This window comes from Akebia trifoliata, chromosome 8 (assembly GCF_017979445.1).
Source record: "Akebia trifoliata isolate Shusen 1 chromosome 8, ASM1797944v1, whole genome shotgun sequence".
Taxonomy (NCBI): Eukaryota; Viridiplantae; Streptophyta; class Magnoliopsida; order Ranunculales; family Lardizabalaceae; genus Akebia; species Akebia trifoliata.
In genome coordinates this window covers 35953292-35975353 of record NC_141382.1, presented here as the reverse complement: position 1 = coordinate 35975353, position 22062 = coordinate 35953292, and the positions used below count along the sequence as shown (strand labels likewise).

The following is a 22062-nucleotide window of genomic DNA, read 5'->3' as shown; positions in this document are numbered from 1 at the left end:
TCTTTTCAAAGAGAGGTTTTTGAAATCTGGGATTTCTTATGGGAATTTTTTTGTTCAAAGAAAGTGATATTTTGAAATCTAGTATTTCATATGGGACTCTTTTGTTCAATGAAAATGCGATTTTGAATTCCAGGACTTTTTAAATCTAGGATTTCTTGTATGTTTTTAAAATCAAATTCATCTCTTTTCCTCCCCTCTTTTCTCATGTTCTTTCCTCATTCACTTTTTAGGCTTTAGGGATTTTTTCTCAAGTTCTTTTTTTTAAAGCAATTCTAGAAGATGACTTTGGTCTCTTTAATCTTATCTGGGTGTAATGTATATTGGTATGTTATAATAAGTAAAGGTTGTGTGCCAATTGAAGTTCACTTTTTTAATGGAGTGGAAAAGGTAAATGACATGATTTATTGAGTGAAACCCATGTACTGCATAGGAAACAAGTGCCTCAAATTCAAACTTTAAGAGCATTGCAAAAGTCCTGACTTTGAAGCAGGCAGCGTGCTTCAAATTTTGAAGAAACCTCCTCGTTACAAGACACGTGTTTTGAATTTATTTCACACCGCTAAATTTCTGCAAAATTTTGAAACACCTCAAAAATGCCGTGTAATACAATGGAGAGAGTTCCTTAAAAGTTTTGATCCAGATTCTATTATAATTTGGGTCCCAATTTTCCAGTAATCAAACATTTGGTAAACCAATAACCAATAAATGCATGAACTTTGATAGTTTAATGAGCTTTTTACGACATAAGCAAAGCTTGTTTTCACTCAGGGGTTCTGAATACATTTTTGAAGAAGCATTTGTGAGATTCCTCCCGATGCTTCCCACCTCCAGTGATCTAAATAAAGTTCAGGATCCTTCTGCAACTCTCTGATTATAGAAGCAGAACACAAAGATCATCAACATTTAGGTCAATTTGTATAGAATACAAAGGTTTGGCACGGATTTTATTTCCTGAAAAATGCGCTAGGAGGCCCACAGTCCTGGATTTTGCTTATACACCTTCAATCATAGAGCCATCTCTGCAATATAATACACTTCATTTGGATAGGAGCACAATACACATCTTCATACGGATCGGGGCACAGGGCTCACTTTGCACACCTCTGTATTGAAGCCGCAGTCCATGAGCAAGAGCAGCCATGCTCGCTGTTGTTCTGAAAGACGATCCCGTGGACCTTTAACTTCAACGAGTTTGGCCTCACCTGTGTATTCTCCAGTGAAGCGCCAAAGAAACAAATCCGGCATCCCACTTGACCAGCTCTTGTAATCGTGTGCCAAGAGCCGACAAAGTGAGGCCAGACAAGGACCGCCGACACATGTAACAGCAGCTCGTAGGTCAGATAAGGAATGCCGATCCCAGTTAACACCACGACAAGCTGTTCCAACATGTGTTTCCCATGAAGTAATGAGGATCTCCTCAGCCACACCTCCATGAATTTTTTGTAGATGAGATTCTATTAAGCTCTTTCTTGCTATGTAGAAGTTATCAGTTTCGAGATCTAAAGGAGCTGTCTACACCAAGAAAGATCAACCATCAGTTGAGGAATAGTTGATATAACACAATATTAATATTTTCTAATTTATACTAAGATCAATAACCCCCCGTACCTGAAATCGGGTATGGAAGACATCTGGTACATCCGCAAAGATAACATCCCACATGATAAGCCCGAAAATAGTCATCCAAATGCCACTCTCTGTGTGCACACCTTGCCAATAACCACCACCTTCCTTAGCATAAAACTGCAAAGCCAACTGCTCCACACCACACTGCTCTCCTTCTTCATCATAAAACCTGTTCTTCATACCCAGGTCACAGTTCAAAGGCCTCCCCAGAACATGCACCTAACTTATCAGCCCGAAACAACCATTTTAGTCATATAATCAGATAGTCAATTATGTCATTATGAAAGAGAGAAATAAGAGTATCAGGCTAATGGAGATATATTCTTCTTTGAGCTTCAATTGGGGCTGCAACTCAGGCGGGTTGGGGATCAACCCATGCCCAACCCACACTTAAACACCAACCTGTGCCCGTGCCCAACCCGACCTCGGGTATAAAATGCTCAACCCAAGTCCGGTTGGTCAGGTTGGCTCATTCCTCATTAATACTAGATAATTTAGTAATAATAATGACTTTCATAAAGATAGGTGGTGTGTAAAAAACTATAAAATTTATAATCATTTGTCCTAAAAAAGAAGATTATGATTATTAAAAGTTTGAAATGTGAATTGTGAATAAGAAAGAAACAAAGATATTTAAAAATAATTTTAGATTGTAATCATATTAAGTTCGGGTTCGGGTTCGGGTTCAGGCAATCCAATGTCTATGCCCGTACCCAACTCAATTCAATTCAGTCAATATTGCCCAAACCTGATCCAAGGTCAGGTTGAACCCATCGGGTTCGGGTTTGGCCCACTCAAGTTGCAGCCCTAGCTTCAATCACACCAGCTTGCAAGTTGTACTCAGAACCTGGAAATCAAGAAACAAAAGTATTCACCTCCTTGATTTTCCTCTTGACAGATTCCGAAAAGCTAGGAGTTTTCCAGCGTCTTGGTGGTTTTCCCAAGCGTAATACCCGCCTTTGTAGTGCCAGTTTTGAACCAGCACGAACCCATGGATCTAGTAATCCTTCCTCAGCAACTGAGAGGCTCTCGTTGAGATGACCAATGTGCTCTAAATCAACCGATAGCCTTAGGGTCCAATATCCTCTTCTTCCATCACAACTGATTCTGCTTAGCAGCCGCTTCAGTAACCTTATGGCATCTTCATACCTGAAAAAAGGATAAAGAGAAGTTCCTTTATACCAATAAAAAAGGCCCAACTGATTGTGTCTACTTGAAAGATCAATCATATTCACTACACGCTGGCTTTTTGTATAAATAACAACAAATTTCATTAAATTAAAAAGAAAAAAAAAGAAAAAAAGAGTACGGGAAGGAAAAAATTTCCCTTGAGAAAATAAATACAGAGACTACTAGAACTCTAGTGGGGGGGAGTTTCTGGTACATCAAAAAATCAGCATGTCCAATGTCCAAAAAAGTGGTGTCCTGGCATCTTTAGAATCCGTGATGAAGACCAATCCATCAACAAGCACCCTACGCATTACAAAGGGCTGGGATCTTCTGTGCCCATTCTTCAAAGATCATGTCACTCTCATGCTTTCCAAATTCTGCAACAGATCGCGTATGGAATCATCCTCCATAAAATCTGTTCTTTTCTCCCCAAATAATCACATTGTTGTGAACTCAAGATATTCACAATGTCTCTAGGAAAAACTCATGAGCATCCAAAAATAGATAAGAAGCGCCACCATACCACATGAGCAACTCTACAGTGAATGGAGAGATGAATGGTGCTCTTCACCTTTTGCTTACACATCAGACATATGTGTGGTATTATAAACTCCTTATGGTTTAGATGGCCAATCACAAGGATTCTATCCATAATCAATATCCAAAGGAACACCTCAAACCCAGGGGATCCAAGGATCACTATGTCGAACACAACAATTGAGCAGACTAAAGAACCATCTTATTATTAGAAATCATTAATTAAATAAACTCAAAGCACGATAGGATTCATGTCCCTTCTTAGGAAGCCAACCTCCATGGCCAGTTAGCTTTGGGCAGATTCAATATGATCTTTAAGAAAAGAATGAGCTTGGTAAGTACAATACAGTAGAGTGGGTATTAGGGTAGACCTAACATGGGATTAGTTGGATGATGGAGGAAAATTCAAATACATGATGTGGTATTTGGCTAAGAGACTCAATTCCTTGGAGCTCGTCTTCTCAAACACTTACTAATTCTCAAGCGTGCTCTTAGCCATAGGCGCTTGTTTTCTTAAACGCTTATTGGCTCCCTGATGCACTATTAACCATATTTGCATGCCTGCTCAAGTGCTTGCCTTCTCATACATTTATTGGCTCTCCGACGACACAATATCAACTACATTTGCTTGCCTTCTCAAGCACTCGTCTTCTCAAATACTTATTGGCTCTTTGGCATGCTCTAAACCACAATTGCTTGCCTTCTTAGGTGCTTGTCTTCTAACACACTTATTGGCTCTTTAGCAAGTTCTTAGCCACAAGCTACTACCTTATCAAGCATTTGTCTACTCAAAAACTTATTGGTTCCCTTGCGCATTCTTAGCCAACATTGCCTTCTCAAACGTTTATTGGCTTCTTAGTCCGCTCTTAGATATAAGCACTTGCCTTCTCAACTACTCATCTTTTCAAATGCTTATTGAGACTTTGGCACACCCTTAGCTACAGTCATTTGCCTTCTCAGGCACTCGTCTTTCACACTTATTGGCTCCCACTTGTCTTCTAAGACACATCCTTATACACAATCCTTTTCCTTCTCAACCACTCGATTTCTCAACCGTTGATTCACTCTTAGGCTCACTTTTAGCCGCAAATGCTCGTCTTCTCAAACACTTGTCCCCTTAGACGCTCGTTGACTCATTGGCACTCTCAACTATAGTCGTTTGCCTTCTCAAGCACCCATCTTCTCACATGCTTACTCGCTCCATGGTCGTTCTTAACCACAACCACTTGCCTCTTAAGGTGTTCATATTGTCATAGACACTAACTAGCTTTCTAACAGACACCATAGTTGCGTTTTTTTCTCAAAAGAATTGTTTCTCCTTGGCATGCTCTTAGCCAAGCCACTTGTTGTTCCCTGACGCGCTCTTAGTCATGACCCAATGAAAAAGACTTATGATCTGTGATGTCCTCATCACTTCCCATTTCAAGATGTATCTCCTACTTGTATCTATTGAGAAAGTAACAAAGTTGCAGATGGTTTATCAAATCTAGGGTGCAACATCCAAGAAAATAAGGTGTTATCTCCACTACATGAGCTCCTTAGGTCCATCAGAGGCCATTCTTGACAAAGTTGGCTTGCTCCACATTAGAATTTGATTGTTGTAAGAGGTAAGGTCCTCTTTCAAACCCTTCGATTTTTCTTTTGGGAATTCTCTTCAGACGATGATTTCATTTAATTAGTTGTGTTCTTTTATCTTTTCGAAATGTAACGGACAACTCAACATTTGTTTTTGAAATATTTGAAAATTGGTTTAGTTGGGGCATTTCGCTTTTAACGAATGATAAACCAAAGGCTCCCGTTGTGCAATTTCTTCTGTTATTCTGTCCATACTCGAACTTTATAAAGTTCTTCCAATCGCTTAAGTGCTTAACATATGACCTATCCAAAAAAAAAATGCTTAACACCTAACAACTGTATAATCCTCAAGCTTCTACTATTCACACAACATAAAAGAGAAATTTACATCAAGAACTACGTATCTTGCCTCACTCAAACAAATGCCTCTGCAACATAAACATAGGTAGGCACACCCCCATCATTAAAAAAAAAAGTCATATTAGGGAACATAAGTCTTCAGTTACTCTAACAAATGAATCAATCCAAAAGAAGAGGTTGACACTGGCTTAAACCAAATCGATCTTTCTGAAAGAGCCTAAGCTACCAGAATACAGCTCATGAGAAGAAACAAATATGCCAAGGTGAAGCTAGGCCACTGATAATCCAATTGTCTGCATTAGAAACAATAGAACTCTAAACAAAAACCAGTGATAACTGAATGACCTCCATACCTGCGCTCACACTCAAAAAAGGAGACCCCTAACACGACCACTTTTGAATAGACCCATGAAGCCGAGAAAAATGGTAGAAGTGTCCCCACAGATTCAGGAGCAGATGTATGAGTAACTTCACTAGAATTTGATATGCGACCATCAGATATTTCTATGCATCTTATCACCATATCAATGGTGTTTTCATCAAGCGATTGGTCCATTATTTGTGCCACTTCAATAGCCTAGGCAAAATCCAAATAACTACGAAATTAGTGAAGGCTAACAGGTTGGTTGTGTTCCCACAGAGAAACAAAATAATACCTCTTCATATGCAAGCAGGTCACTTCGACCAGGGAATATTTGGTGTGAAACTACACAATTATAAGCTGGATACTTGACTAGCCCCAAATCAACCATTAGAAAGGCTGACAGATCCTGCTCTCCATTAAGGAAGAAAAGCCTCTGCGCGAATTCCCAAGACTGAAAGACTTAGGGAACTTCAATGCAAAAGGAAACCAAAGTCTTTCAAATGAGAGAACACCAAAGAATCACCTGGACACGCCATAGAAGGTACTCAGCAGTGGAAGAAATCCGAACACAGGTCCCTGTCCGATCCAAAACCATACTTGGTAGAGATGGACTGCATTTGCAATAGAAAACAAGAAGCGGGAAGTGAGAACTGAATGAAACATCGTAGAAAGCCAGATACAAATAAGAAAGCTGAAGAGAATCCTTTTATACCACATCCCATCTTCGTATAAAGTTGATATAGATGCAATCAATTCCTGTTTTCTTGTAGAATAGCCTGTCTGAAGCTTCGGTAGAAAGAGAAAAAAGAAGATCCATAATCAACAACTAAAAACATAGGAGCAGAATTGCAAGTCCAGAATGCTCTCATGAAATCTATGGAATTTTTTCCACAAATAATCCAGAATTGATTCACATTTACTATTCCTGATCAAAACCCAAAGGTGTGTGATAACCATGTTAAACTGGAAAGTAACAATGAAGTCCAACACAATCACGGCACCAATAGATAGAAGGCAACTATAATGAACAACTACCAATCATGTTCAAAACTAACAATTAATAATAAAGAGGAATTCCTAGCAAAACTTAGATTTCAAAATAACCTGTATACAAATTGGTAGCGTAGACTTAGCTTTTTCCTTCAACTAGTGGCATGGATGCTATTGAGATCTCCAAAACATAGACCCTTTGCTGAGATATACAAAACAACATTTTCATGAAACTGAATGCAGTAGAGGTAAGGAAGGCTTGGACCCAGATGAGCACATCAAGGGGATCTAACAGAAGCCCTAATAGTAAAAAAATAAAGGAAGGCATAGACCCATTACTTGGTTAACATCTTGTAGCGCAACTTTCAGGTCATGGGTCAAGTCCAGCTTACCCGTTCAAAAAAGAAAAGGTAATAAAATAAAGTAGAGAAGGTTTAGATCAGAACAACAAAACCAATGACATCAGGTGTGGAAAAAAAATGCAGTGCAGGTTGACAGATTTGAAAGGGCAAGGGAAGCTCGAAAAAAGGAGTGGATTGTAATAGTGAGAAAAGATTTGAAGAAAGGTGATTTAACAAAAGATATGGTTTGAGATAGTTTCGAATGACAAACAGGATTCAGTATCTGACTCTGGATTGTTGAGTGGACATGAGGGTGACAATGATGATGAAGGGGATGAAAGTGAGTTGTTGACAGAGCAGCGACTAGTGCACCAAATGAAATTGCTGTCAGGCTTTATCCTTACTAAAACTCAAGAGACAATTATGTCCTTACTAATATTTCAATTGATAAGGGGGGAAAAGGAATCTAAATCAAACTCAAATGTAGCAAAATTCCTACATCAAAGACCAATCCCTAACTACCACAAATATCTTGACAGCAATTTACCAAGGAACAATATGTTAGCAGTATAGACCGGGCAAGTATTTTTGTAGATATCTAGCACTGACTACTTCAAATCACAAGAAAATTGTTTAAAACTTAGCACTGCTACTTCAAAGCCCCTAATTTAAGGTCAAGGAATCAACTTTATCCTGACAAGACTTATCGATTCCTCATACGCCTAGTTCTGACCAAGCTAGAACATAAAAAAATCAAAATTCAGAAATTGAAGATTAAGAGAAACTCTTCCAAAACTCTTTAAACAAACCAAACACAGGAAAAGTCAGTGTAAACAACTTGACTCAAATAAAGCCAATCGACAAAGTTCTAGTTCGGGTATTATAGGATCCTTACTAGATATAACTAACAGCCCGTCCTGCCTTCTCTACATGTTTCATTTTTCAATAAGCAAGTGAGTTGGGGATTAATAATTAGTAAGTGAAGGCAGGTTTTGTACCCATGTCTTCTCTAAATTATTGATAGACCATATTTTTTGGTTTATAAGCCTTGAATCATACTAAGAGGAGGCCTTGTGGAAACAAAAGGAAACAACTAAAGATGGAGTAAATCTTGTGGTGTATAGGAGGACTATGATGTAGGACATTTAATTCTAAGTTGTTTCCTAATTCTATTAGGATTTGTTTCTATTTTCTAGCTTTAGTAGAATTTATATTTCTAATCCTAGTAGGTTTGCTATTTCGTATTTATTTTAGGAGGACAATTCCTGTTAGTTTCTATTTTTTTTTCTAAATTTATTTTTATTATTTAGGCTATAATTAGAAGTGTTTAGAATTAAGAAGTGTCCAATTTGAGTTCTAATAAGATTAGGAAGTTAGTATTTTGTTATACATAGGTTGGGAATGTTAATTTTTAGTGTTTTAGAAGGTTTCTAAATTGCTGTGATGGAGTTATCTATATAAGGAGCTCCAAAAACGAAATTCTATGAATTCAAAATAAACATATCAATTCAACTATCTTTTCTCTCTTAATTACTTTTAGCTTTATGTCTTATTTTCTTTTAAGTTATTGCTTGTTTATCAATTGAATCTATTGATTCAAATTGATTTTGAGTGTTCCATTGAACACAACCTATCGAATCTATTGATTCACACGCTTTCGCTACGTCAGACTGAAACTGATTATTCATTCAAAAATAAGTCCTCTTTCAAACGGAAGAGGAATAACATGACATCAATAGCCGATGACATAGCTACATGGCAAAAGTCGATGTGGATTTGGAAAGCCTTAAATGATTGAAATGCAATGAATGATAAAGTTGAACGTTAATATCATTGAGATAATTATAGTAAAAAAGAGTAGACAATGTTTGACCCGTATCTGTCCACATAGTAGGCTTTTACTGTGCAGTCATCAGAAGTCAATGCATCAATATAGGAGCATAATCTATGGCAGCATCCAAATTTAGGAGGAACCATCCAAAATGCTCCAATTAGCAAATATAGGACAGATATAGAACTTAGAAAAACCCCAACAATAATCAATAAGTTAGCAAAACAAAACAAGCACATAACAGAAGATTAGATTTTGACAGTTTGTAACACACATTCTTTATTCCATGCACAAAGAAAACACTGGATGAAAAAAGACGAAAAAAATGTTAAGAATATAGAAGCTAAGCTTTTTATACAATCTTTACATGTTACAAAAATATATCCTAAAAAAACAAGAAACTAAAATAAACAAAATTAAAAAAAACAAAAAATTACAAACACGTCACGTTCCATTTCAGAATGTTTTGGCAGAACATTATGGTTTTGGCCAAGTCAGAATGAAACATTGACCCCAAAACATACAACATTGGATGTTTCAAGAATGTTTCGGATTATCTTGGAATATTTTGATTGAGACCATTTTGATTTTTGTCCTAACCAAAAAAATTGCCTCAAAACGAGAACCATGAAAACAAGTGTATCATAGTAACAAGCGAAACAAACTAGAAATTAAAGCAAGAGGAACTGCTTAAACATATTGTCTGATAAAATCCAAAGCATGAGGAAAATCAAAACTGAGGGCCCAATTGGCCAAAAGCATTGAGCCATAGTTAGATTTCCATATCAATCTACTTAAACGAACCAGATCAATGCTCCTTTGTAAAGACTAAAAATGCAGGGCAACTGAAGTAAAACATCATAGATTTGAGACAAAGACTAACTGCTCCCTAGTAGATTACACAATCTAGCCTTCAATACTATAGTACTTTGGAACAGGCATAGTGAACAAAAAGGACTGGATATACAGGATCCTCTACATACAAAAACATTGTGACATAATTACATAAGTCAAATAGCAAAAATCTGAAGATGTTGACCATGTGTTTAAAAAGTCCACACATTGGATATATAGAAATCTTAAATTTGGTAAAGATAGTGTACTCTTACAAGTAAGGTAATTGGAATACATGATATATGAAAAACGCTCTCCTCCCATGCGCCTATGTTTCAGTTACGTAGATAACTCTCTCAATTATTTATTATTGTAAAAAACCTCTGGAGTAAAGGTTCATTGAGGGCAAAAACAAAATCCTCAAAAACTTCTTTCCATGCCTTTTTCAGCCATCAACATTGGGTGAATCTTCAATGAATCAGCATAATCCAACCGGAATATTGTGACTCTAGTTGATGACATGTCACCAAAGAGAAGAGAATTCAGAACTTAATCAGAATCACATAGGGCATATATTTACTCCACGCCCAATGCAAGGAACAGAAAGAGAAAAAATTTCCCAAGGGAAGGGTCATGAAAAAGGACGACAGAGGGAGTTAATCCCAGATATATATATAAAGAACATATAGATTCAATAAAAAATTTCAAAAGAGTAGAATCCGACCCTATAACATTATATGCACAAAAAATATACAAACAAATGCATTGGTATGAACTTTCATCATCAGTACCATTCATTCAGATGATTTGGTAATTCTAATATTTGAATTAAAGGGAAAGGTAATTCACTTATCAGGTGGTAGTAAAGGTAGATTTTCTTGATATCGATGCCATTAATACGACACCAGACCTAGGTGACATTAATATTTCAAATTAAACGTGACAAGTCATTAAGTAGTTTATTAAAATAAATTTTACCAAAAAAAAAGAAAAAAAACCCTAGCAATAAGCAATAAATTATCAACATTACATGTATACATACACACAAACATCTACAAACCTTCAAACGCATCAAACTCAAAATTTCTCGTAGCTCCGAAACTGTAAGCACATCTAGAACCTCCTTTATATCAAAGTCATGTTTCTTCATGGATTTTAAGGACCAGATAAAACCTGTTGCTGAAATAGGAGAAAAAAATTAGAGGAACAAACAATCAAGGTTTTCAAAGATTTCAACTTCCACACAGACAATAAAGTTTCAAGATTTAATTACCACAGAGTCCCTCAATTGCTTGTTGAGAATCCGATATTTCTGGGTAGGAAATATTAGACATTTGAAACCATGGGCCTAAAACCATACACCACAATTTGCATCAGTCTTGGAGATGGACAAATATCTCAAACTACCACTTGTTAATGAACAAAAATTGATTCACATGTTAATAAGGATCCAATCTAGTATCAAACCAGGATCTAAATGTACAACTTTAAACAAAGGAACGCAATTCTGTAGTCAAAAGTTATGTTTGAAAAAGTGATTTGAATCAATGGTTACTACTCTATTTCATTAGAAGGTAAAGGGTTTGAAAGACAGATATATTGTTCCCTTGCCTTTCCATCTCATCGACCATCTCCATGAGTAAATTAAGCAATGTGTTTGAGAAAGATAACCCAATTGTAGAATGCGTCAACGCTGTCAAGCATACAATACTAGGCAAACCGGTTAATAGGCTGAATTTTTTTCAAGTTGGTCGGACATGGCAATCACAATAGAGACAGCAGATCACTGACGACATCATCATGACATCACCAGTACGAGATCCCCCAAAGCATAATAAACAAGGACGGCAAATAGGAGTGGCAGTGATGACACCCCCCCCCCCCCCCCAATCCCCCCCCCCCCAATCCCCCCCAACACACACACACACACAAAAGCAATACTTACACAACTCAAAATGCTAAATGTTATACACAAGTCCTGAGTCCAAGCAAGAGAAAATGAGAACAGCACATCAGCAACAGAACTAACGTTAGGTGGACGAAAAAAAAGATGAAGACTCACATTCTAATACAAGTTGAAGTATCAAAAGGACTCAACATGATGACTGTTTGGGGTTGTGGGAAGGATGCGGCAAATTATTATTTGTCCTACATGTATCGTGATTCATGAATGAGTTTATGACACCCCATTACTGCGATACCAACTCCTAAGGTTATGGATGTCTCATCAGATGCAAGCAAAGATGTTTTTGCTTGTTAAGCCTGATGGTCCCGGAAGTAAGGACTGAATTCTTATGCTTGGTAGGAGGTAAATACTCTTATATTTCAGCACACTATCCATTTCAATTTCCAAAGAGTGAATCATTGGAGAAATATTTGTAGAGATTTAAGCCAGGTCAGAACCAGTATTTGCAGGGTGGAAAATTCTGACAAGGAAAGACAAACAACTGAAAGTGGAGAATGAGATGCACCCCCTTTGTAGAAGAAAAGTTTGGCACATGACAGGACCATGGGTTTTGGGTACTAAATATAGGTGGTTCAGTTTGGCAGCATGCTTCTAGTTATTGTATCCAAGGTTTAAAATTTCATTTCGATGCAATGTTTCTGTTTAGGAGAAAAATTGAATAGGTCTCAATCTAAACAGTCTCAGACAATCCAAAACATTCCTAAAACATTCAATATTTTGGATCAATGTTTTTTTTTTTCCAGTCTTGGCTGAAACCGGAATGTGCCACCAAAATATTCCAAAATGACAATTTTTTTTTTTTTTTTGATAACCAAAAAATTTATTAAGTAAAAAAACAAGGTCAGGCGAGGTGACCAACCAAGCAACTACCGATTACAAAGCGGCTAATGTAATTGAAGATTACAAACCCGATCCCAATTAACTACAAAATCGTCAAATCCAACCCCTTTAAATTGATCAAATGCTTTGGACCAATAAAAGAAAGAACTTAATACCAACAAGATTGCCGCTTGAATATCCGACAATTTAGCTTCAAACACTCTCCTATTCCTTTCTTTCCAAATGCCCTAACAGATTGCAAAAGGCAAGAAGCTCCATAGACGTCTCTTAGTTCCTGCTAAAGCATTATCTTGCATAAGCCATCCTTCAAAGAATTGCCTCACTGTGGCTGGGATGCACTTGACGATACCGAACAGCCCAAAGAAATGACCCCATACCTAGGAAGCAAAAAAGGCAATGAAGAAGAAGGTGGTCCCCTGACTCACCGTTGAGACACATTGGACAGCCATTAACCCCACAGAAACCCCTCCACATCAGATTGTCCATTGTTAAAGTCTATCCCAAACCGCAGTCCAAATGAAAAAGTTCAGCTTGGAAGAGACTGGCACCCCAAACAGCCACCAATGGAAACGGAGCTTCCTCCGTCATCTGCAAAGAGAGATAGAAGGTGCTCACCGAAAAAAAACCCTCTTTGCTCAGATTCCAAGTGTGCATGCCTTCCCTGTTTAGATGAACTGCTATAGAATCTAGGGAAGATAACAAACCAGTAACATTATCTACCTCTCAGTCATTGAAGCTTCTATGAAATTCGAAATCCCAAGAGGTGTCTTCTCGCGTATTCACCATAAAGCTCGAAATTGGAAGGCCTTTCTTCAACGACATAGAGTACAGTGAGGGGGACTCATTCGTAAGAGGCCTATCACCAAACCAAATATCCTCCCAAAACCGCACTCTATCTCCTCTTCCCACTCTAAATCTGGTACTAACTCTAAATTCAGGGAGTACTTTCAGAATACCTTTCCAAAGGCCACATCCAATCAAATCCCGTCTTAAACCACTTTTCCACTCAAGCATTGTCACGCCCCGGCCCACAATAGTACCAATATTGTCCCTGAATTAACCACCCCATGGGCCCAGAGTTTTGTTCTTGGGCTTTTACCCCCAAAAGGGCTCGGTACTATGTAGGTTCAGTTTGCTCCTTACAAATACTTCAAGCACCACACTCCTGGGCGATGTGAGACTAAACCCCTCAACCCGTGTCATGCTACCTCTAGGAGTAGGTTACTACATTACATTTGTCACAACCCAGCGCACAAAAATACTAATATTGTCCCTGAATTAACCGCCCCATGGGCCCACGGTTTTGTTATTGGGCTTTTACCCCCAAAAGGCATCAGTACTATGTAGGTTCGGTTTGCTCCTTATGAATACTTCAAGCACCCCACTCCTCGGCGATGTGAGACTAAACCCCTCACCCCGTGTCGTATTACATCCAAGAGCGGGTTACTACATTACATTTGTCACGCCCCAACCAACAATAGTACCAATATTGTCCCTGAATTAACCGCCTCATGGGACCAGGATTTTGTTCTTGGGTTTTTACCCCCAAAAGGCCTTGGTACTATGTAGGTTCGATTTGCTCCTTATGAATACTTCAAGCACCCCACTCCTAGGCGATGTGAGACTAAACCCCTCACCCCGTCTCGTGCTACCTCCAGGAGCGAATTATTACATTACATTTTTCACGCCTCAGCCCACAACAATACCAATATTGTCTCTGAATTAACCACACCATGGCCCACGATTTTGTTCTTCGACTTTTACCCCCAAAAGGCCTCGGTACTATGCAGGTTTGGTTTGCTCCTTATAAATACTTCAAGCGCCCTACTCCTCGGCGATGTGAGACTAAACCCCTCACCCCGTGTCGTGCTACTTCCAGGAGCAGATTACTACATTACATTTTTCACGCCCCGGCCCACAACAATACCAATATTGTCCCTGAATTAACCACACCATGGGCCCACGATTTTGTTCTTGGGCTTTTACCCCCAAAAGGCCTCGGTACTATGTAGGTTCAATTTGCTCATTATGAATACTTCAAGCATCCTACTCCTGGGCGATGTGGGACTAAACCCCTCACCCCGCGTCATGCTACCTCCAGGAGCAAGTTACTAGATTACATTGGTCACGTCCTGGTCAACAACAGCACCAATATTGTCCCTAAGTTAACCACCTCATAGGACCAGGGTTTTGTTCTTGGGCTTTTACCCCAAAAAGGCCTCAGTACTGTGTAGGTTCGGTTTGCTCCGTAGGAATACTTCAAGCACCCCGCTCCTGGGCAATGTGGGACTAAACCCCACCCCGTGTCATGCTACCTCCAGGAGCGGGTTACTACATTACATTTTGCACACCCTGGCACACGACAGTACTAATATTGTCCCTGAATTAACCGCACCATGGGCCTAGGATTTTATTCTTAGGCTTTTACCCCCAAAAGATTTCGGTACTATGTTGGTTCGGTTTGCTCCTTATGAATACTTCAAGCACCCTACTCCTAGGCGATGTGAGACTAAACCCTCAGCTCGTGTCATACTTCCTCCAGGAACAGGTTACTACATTACATCTGTCACGTCCCAGCCAACAACAGTACCAATATTGTCCTTGAATTAACCACCCCATGGGCTCAGGGTTTTGTTCTTGGGCTTTTACTCCCAAAAGGCCTCGGTAGTATGCAGGTTAGGTTTGCTCCTTACGAATACTTCAAGCACCCCATTCTTGGGCGATGTGGGACTAAACCCTTCCCCCGTGTTGTGCTACCTCCAGGAGCGGGTTACTATATTTGCCCACTTTGCAAGGCACACGCCCACGTGTGCACAAGTCAATCCCCTTACTACCAGGCATCAAGCTTTGATTGTCACGCCCTGGCCCACAAGAGTACCAATATTGTCCCTAAATTAACTGTCCCATAGGCCCGGGATTTTGTTCTTGGGTTTTTAACCCCAAAGGCCTCGGTACTATGTAGGTTCGGTTTGCTCCTTATAAATATTTCAAGCACCCCACTCCTTGGCGATGTGAGACTAAACCCCCTCACCCCGTGTCATGTTACCTCCAAGATCGAGTTACTACAAGCATATTGACTCGAAACTTCGTAACAATCACATTCCTCCAAAGACTGTCTGTTTCCACCCCAAACCTCCATAGCCACTTACCCAGAACAGCAAGATTAACAACCCCTAGTTTTTTAATACCTAGGTCGCCCCATTTCTTGGCCACAGTCACCCGCTTCCAACTCACAAGGTTATGCTTGCGCTTACCGTCTTTGTCATGCAACAAGAAATTCTGAAACAACCTTTCCATCCTCAATTCCTCTGATTTGGGTAAAAGTATACTTGGATGGACGAAAGTATGCTTTTAGTGAGGGTCAATTTACCTCCTTTAGATAGGAAATTAGTCTGCCACGCTTCTAGCAGCGTACTAATTTTCTCCACCACCAGATCCCAGATCAACACACTTATAAATGATGCACCCAACGAAATTCCTAGGTAGGAGGTTGGTAAACTGCCCACCTGACAACCCAACAAGGCTGCCACCAAAGGCAGAATATGGATCACACCAATCGCAAACACTCTACTCTTCCTTAAATTTATCGGAATGCCTGAAATCGCCTCGTAACAACATAATATAGCTCCCAACTTCCTAGCTTGCTCCCAAGAAGCATCCAAAAATATAAGTGGCATCCGCGAACTTCAAATGAGAGACCACGGGCCTTACCATCCCCATTGAGAATCTTGTTATATCGCCATTTTCAACTACTCTATCTATCATGCAGCCCAAAGCCTCTACTATTATGATGAAAAGAAAAAGGGATAGAAGATCACCTTGTCTCAATCTTCTAGAGCTTCTTAAGTAACCATGAGGAGAGTCATTCACTAGTATTGAAAAAAAATGGAGTAGAAATGCATTTCATAACCCACTGAATCCATCGAGAACTAAACCCCATTCTTCCCCACATATATTCGACAAAATTCCAATTTACATGGTTGCCTTCTCCAAGTCTAGTTTGCATATCACGCCCAGCTTCTTGTCTTTCAAACATGAGTCAATGCATTCATTGGCAATCAACACTCCATTGAGGATTTGCTGACTTTGATAAAAGCACTTTGAGAGAAACCAATCAGCCTATTTAGAACTCTTTTCAATCTATTTGCCAAAAGAGTTGATATAATCTTATAGGAAATACATATTAAACTAATGGGTCTAAGGTCCTTATTGTTCTTAGCACCAAGAGTTTTCGGTATTAAGGTAATGAAAGTGCTATTAAACCCCACATCGAGAAAAACTTCGCTGTAGAAATCATCCACCACAGTTAGAATATCTAACTTGACAGTTTCCAAACAAGCTTTGAAAAACTCGATTGGAAAACCATTTGGGCTGGGCGCTTTATCATTGCTCATGCTAGTCACAACCTGCCAAACCTCTTCCTCCTCAAATGGACTCTCCAACCAAACTCTTTGCGTCTTCTAAATCTACTCAAACAGGAGGTTGTCAAGTCTCGACTTGCTGGTATGGTCCTCCGAATATAAATCAGAGTAGAAGTCCACCACTCCTCTCGCAACCGATTCCTCTCCCACTAACCAATCCCCATTCACCCTCAAACGAGAAATGTGATTCAATTTGTTTCTAGCATTTGCCATTCTGCAAAAGTATTGTGTTCTGATCTTCCTCTTTAAGCCACCTCACCCTGGATTTTAAACACCAACTAATTTCCTCTAAGTTTGCGAGATCCTTAAATTTGGCCTTGAAATCAAATCTAAGTGCCCTCTCTTCCGGCAAGAGGGTATTACACTCTTCTTTCCTGTCAATCTCCTCAATTCTCCCTAAAATATCTTGTTTTTGTACCTCTACCCTCCCAAATGACTCCTTATTCCACCTAATTAATCTCTCTTTGAGGGCCTTAAGCTTCCTTCAGAAAACAACCCCTACCCTCCCTACAAAAGAGAAACCTTTCCACCACGCATCAACCAGCTCTTTGAAGTTGCTGCGTTTGAGTCACATTACCTCAAAACGAAAAGGCATAGGGCCCCTATTCTGCGAACCAACTTGCAGCAACAAAGGGCAGTGGTCTGAAACAAGGTTAGATAGAGCTTCCTGCAAAAGAAAACCGGACAACTCCTCCCAATATGGGGACACAAGGAATCTATCCAATTGATTCATGATCAAGACTTCCTGATTGTTAGACCAGGTGAAACACCTTCCTTTCAAAGGTAAGTCGATCAACTGATTCCTTGCAACAAAGTCTCCAAATCTCTTCATTCTGTTTGTGACCCTCATACTTCTTTTCTTCTCGAAAGAGAATCTTATGACGTTGAAGTCTCCCCCCCCCCCCCAAACACCAAGGGAATTCCAAAAACAACCCACCGTGTCGAGTTCTTTCCAAAATTGGCCTCTCTCACAATCCTTGGATGGCCCGAAATGAAAAATCTCAAACTATAGTCATATCATTTGTAAGGATAATAGTCCCCCTACTACGCTTGCCCTTCCAATGGACAAAGCAAGAATAAAACTCGAGGAAAGCCTTGAATCACAAAATAGATGTGAGATCATTTCACACAGCCTCTGTCAAGGAATTATGGTATTTTTCTTGTACTCAGAACGTGTTTTTTGTAGTATTGAGCTCCTTGGAATTCTTGAAAGATTATTGTTCAGGAATCTAGGTCTAAGAGCATAATAAAGATGATCATTGATATTGTTGATCCTATGAAGGTAGTGGACTACATTTCAAATTGAGTCAAAAGGAAAGGGTTGCATAAAAGATACTGCTCAGTTCTATTATTGTCCTAGATAACTACAGTATTGGAATTGGGACGTCACACATTTTGTGGAGGGCGAATCAAACAGCTTTTTCTTACTTCCTCATTAACAGATACTGCTTTTTTGTATTCTTAATAGTTCCAAGAGGATCTTTTGTCTACAAATAATAATGATGTGCATGCCTATGAATATCTAACTTTTAGTAATTTTCATACATTAATAGTGGGTAGGGTCTTGCCCAAGCCTAACCTCCAAAAAGAGAAAAAATGAAGTTTGCATAAGAAATGTAATGTTTGCACATGAAAAGTTATGAAAAGAAATTTTTTCTGTAAATTGAAATAGTGATTATTTATTACCTAGAAGGTGGCATGTGCAACTGCAAATATATTTGAAGGGCTTATTTGTAATTTAAAATTTAATTAAAGGATGGTTTTGAAGATTACATGGATTTTTTTTTGAAAACTAACGAACATGTTTTCAGGGAGGTGTAATTGCAATTTTCTAGGTTTTTGACCAAAATGACCCTGATTATATTAAATTTAAATGTTAAGATAGGGGTATTTTTGGAATCCAAATTTTGGTGTGGAACCACTTTCACTCCACCTTTTCTCATTATATATAATAGTAAAGATAAGTAAAAAAAATTCTCTCCACCCTATTCTACAATATTGACATGGGTGATTTTAGAAGACACCTAAATTAAACACAAAACAAAGCAAACAAAAAATGGCAAGTGAACAACCTTTCCGTGTATAAAGTCGAATAAATACCCTCTGACTATCATCTGAGAGTGAACCAAAAGATTCTGTCAACAAATACAAAAAATATCGTATGTTAGCGAGATGGGGAAAAAAAAGAGACAAAAATATCACAAGGCATTGAAAACACCTCAAGTACCTATAAAAAGTTTTTCATCATCAGAGAAAAGTTGATGATGATTCTTCATAACTTCTTGGATTAATAAACAAAAGTTCTGCTGATATTTTACCATGCTAGGAGGAAAATCCTTCACGTATTTAACTACACGAAGAACATCTTTCCATAAAGATTCAAAATCCTTGCGATCTTTATATTCTTTTTCAACAAATGATGTCATTCCTTGAGGAACAATCTGAATTGGAACAATATCAAGAGAATGTTTTGGAAGAGACGTCACACTCCCCTGCAAAACATTTTCACAATATGAAAATTCAGTACAGAAGACTATATCTATCTATTTATCTATCTATATATAGTTTCTCTTAGCAACTATCCAACCCTTCAGAGAAAAAAGACTGGTAGTGAAGTATTACCTAAATTTATCATTTTGTTATACTTGTATATGGTGGTCCTAGTTACAAAATGAGTTGTTCCAATTCAAGAACTTTACGATCTAACAGCACAGACTGGTCTAAGATAATTATTTCTGCTGACTTCTTTTATTGAGAATTTGAAATAGAAGCCTTCACAATATGAATCCTAGGATCCTAATAAACAACCAATACTAAGCAAGAAAACCTTAAAGATGAAATGAGTAGTCAAAAACAGATAAATCTCCGATATAGCACATAATATAGTGTAGACATTAAAATTTCCATGTAAAGGGATGAAGTTTCCAAACCACTGAATTCCACTCATTGGAGAAAAAAAAATGGAAAATGATGAGCTTCTTCATATTAATACTTAAGAAAGGTGAAGCAACATAAAGAGAGCAACAAAGAAAATATATGTTTATTGGAGAACTAATCTATATAATAAAACACAACTGTAGGGCCCACTTTGCAACAGTTTTGTGAGGGATTAATGTCCCACCGTTGCTACAATTGTTATGGAGATAAACGTCACATCGGAGTGGGGTCCACATTAGCCATTTTATTGCCTTTCCTCCCCCTTCAACTTTATTGTCTTTCCTCTCTCCCCCCCCCCCCCCCTATTTTTTAATAATATTCTTCTAATTTTACTATCTTTCCTCTTTTACCCATTTTCCAATAATATCCCTCTAACTTTATTATCTTTTTATTTTTACTCCTTTAACTGCAAAGATTTTTAATAATACCCCTCCAACTTTATTATTTTTTCACTTTTACCCCCTTAAAAGAGATAGAGCTGAGAATAAAATATTTTAAACATGACAGCTGACAAGAATATATTCCAAAAATATGTGGAATAAAGCGAAGGCTGGTTAAGGAAATATCAATCATCTCAATGGAAAAAAAATAAAATCTGCTAAATACTTGCAATACCTCAAAGCTAATGCAATACTTGTCAATTAGAGGAGACAAATATCTAGCCAACTCTCGCGGGAGAAAACCCAGCATTTTTGTGCATCCAGAATCCATTGAAAGCACCTGATTCAAAGGAAACATGTAATGCTTTAAACAGAACAAACCAGAAACAGAATTCCAAAACAAAATGCCAAAGTTCAAATGTAAATGAACCTTGATTGCATTGGGATCTTTAACATTGGTTGGATCTCTCAATAGTGAGATGCTATTCCCTTGCTTTAACTCAACTACATCACCAAATCTACGTCCAACGATAAAAGTCTCAAGAATTTTCACTGATAAGTCATCAGTAGAACCGTCTGCATCAACCTTAGCATTGACATTGTCTTCCCCAGTTAGGATTTCAGATGAAACTTCTTCAAATGCTTCTAAATTATTAGACTGTGAAATCAAGGACAGAAGGCATTGATTCTTGTCGTCATCTTCAATAGTACCAAACTCAGGCAACACTTGAGTGGTATTTTGGGCACAATTGTTGACCAAAACCCTATGTGTTACATTGGCCACAAGATTATTTGATTTGCCCAACTCATTTTTTTCTGCTGATTGTGTGCAAAAACTAAATTGAAGAAGGGTGCGTTGCGTGAGTTTCCGTTTAGTTCCTCTCACTAGACATGCATCTGTGAATCATTTGTAGGAAACATAAGCATCTACAAATAAAGTTTTGGAAGAAAGAAAAAAAAAAAAAAATCAATGCTTGAAAACCATAAATATAATAAAAGTGTCAGCTCTTTAATTCGAGACGATGTAATCAGTAGATCTCCATTGTTGGAAAACAAACACCACCGAACAATCTATGGTTTACAACTTTACATAAAATTTTACTAAATCAGCTGCAAATAGTAACATGGAATCAGATGCAAATAGTAAATGTAAAATTCCCAAAACTAACGCAATTGGTATCCATAATTTCTACTAAACAGCAAACCCTGTAATCCGAAATCGATATAAAAAATAAAAAATAAATTACCTAGATGAGAGTTGACATTGTGATCAGTCCCGCGAATGGTGTTTCCGCAAACAGGACAAGAAACCCAATCAAGATTACGAACCTCAGCATCTCCATGTTTATCGATTTCCAGAGTTCCATGGCCTGATGTTGATGTTGATCCTTGTTGGTTACGATTGGAAGAGGTCTGCAGTGAAATTTCATCTAGATTCGTGAGGAGGATGGATTGTCGATTGGGGAGGATTCTTCTTCGCTTTCCCACCAATCTGATCAAACTTTCTCTTCCTGTCAACATGGATGCCCTAGTCTAGACCCCTACCTCCCAATTCCCATTCTTCTGCTCAGCTCTCCTTATCTATTGAAATAAAAATGTCTAATCTTCCCGCCAATAGAGGAGAATCTATCTGCTCTCCTTATCTATTGAAATAAAAATGTCTAATCTTCCCGCCAATAGAGGAGAATCTATCTGGTGTGAACATGGTTTTCGAACTCGGTTTCTCGTCTCGTCTCGTCTTGTCCAGCCCAATACCGAGTCGTCTCGGACAAGTTTTTCGATACATTTGAGACATCTCATTCAAAAAATCAAAAAAAAATTGAACGTGACATATTAAATCTAGGTCAAAAAAGTGACTTGTGCATTTCTATCGTTCAGCCCTGATACAGA

At 38.3% G+C, this 22062-nt stretch overlaps 1 protein-coding gene across 3 annotated transcripts; it reads right to left on the bottom strand.

Moving 5' to 3' along the window:
* Positions 1–706: 706 nt before the first annotated feature.
* On the bottom strand, positions 707–21773 carry LOC147396612 (zinc ion binding/nucleic acid binding/hydrolase). 3 transcript variants are annotated; one of them, XM_086451565.1, is made up of 14 exons: positions 21420–21770; positions 20603–21069; positions 20408–20512; positions 19083–19347; positions 18928–18990; positions 10902–10976; positions 10689–10807; positions 6345–6418; positions 6156–6243; positions 5925–6065; positions 5622–5845; positions 2502–2775; positions 1609–1845; positions 707–1512 (listed from the first exon to the last, which is right to left on the bottom strand). In XM_086451565.1, the coding sequence occupies exons 1-14, from the start codon at positions 21691–21693 to the stop codon at positions 1066–1068; spliced, it is 2853 nt and encodes a 950-aa protein (XP_086307691.1). In that variant the 5' UTR covers positions 21694–21770; the 3' UTR covers positions 707–1065. The 3 variants fall into 3 exon arrangements, with proteins under 3 accessions (XP_086307691.1, XP_086307692.1, XP_086307693.1); XM_086451566.1 differs by having other exon boundaries at positions 6345–6412; XM_086451567.1 differs by having other exon boundaries at positions 1365–1508; positions 21420–21773.
* Positions 21774–22062: the final 289 nt, after the last annotated feature.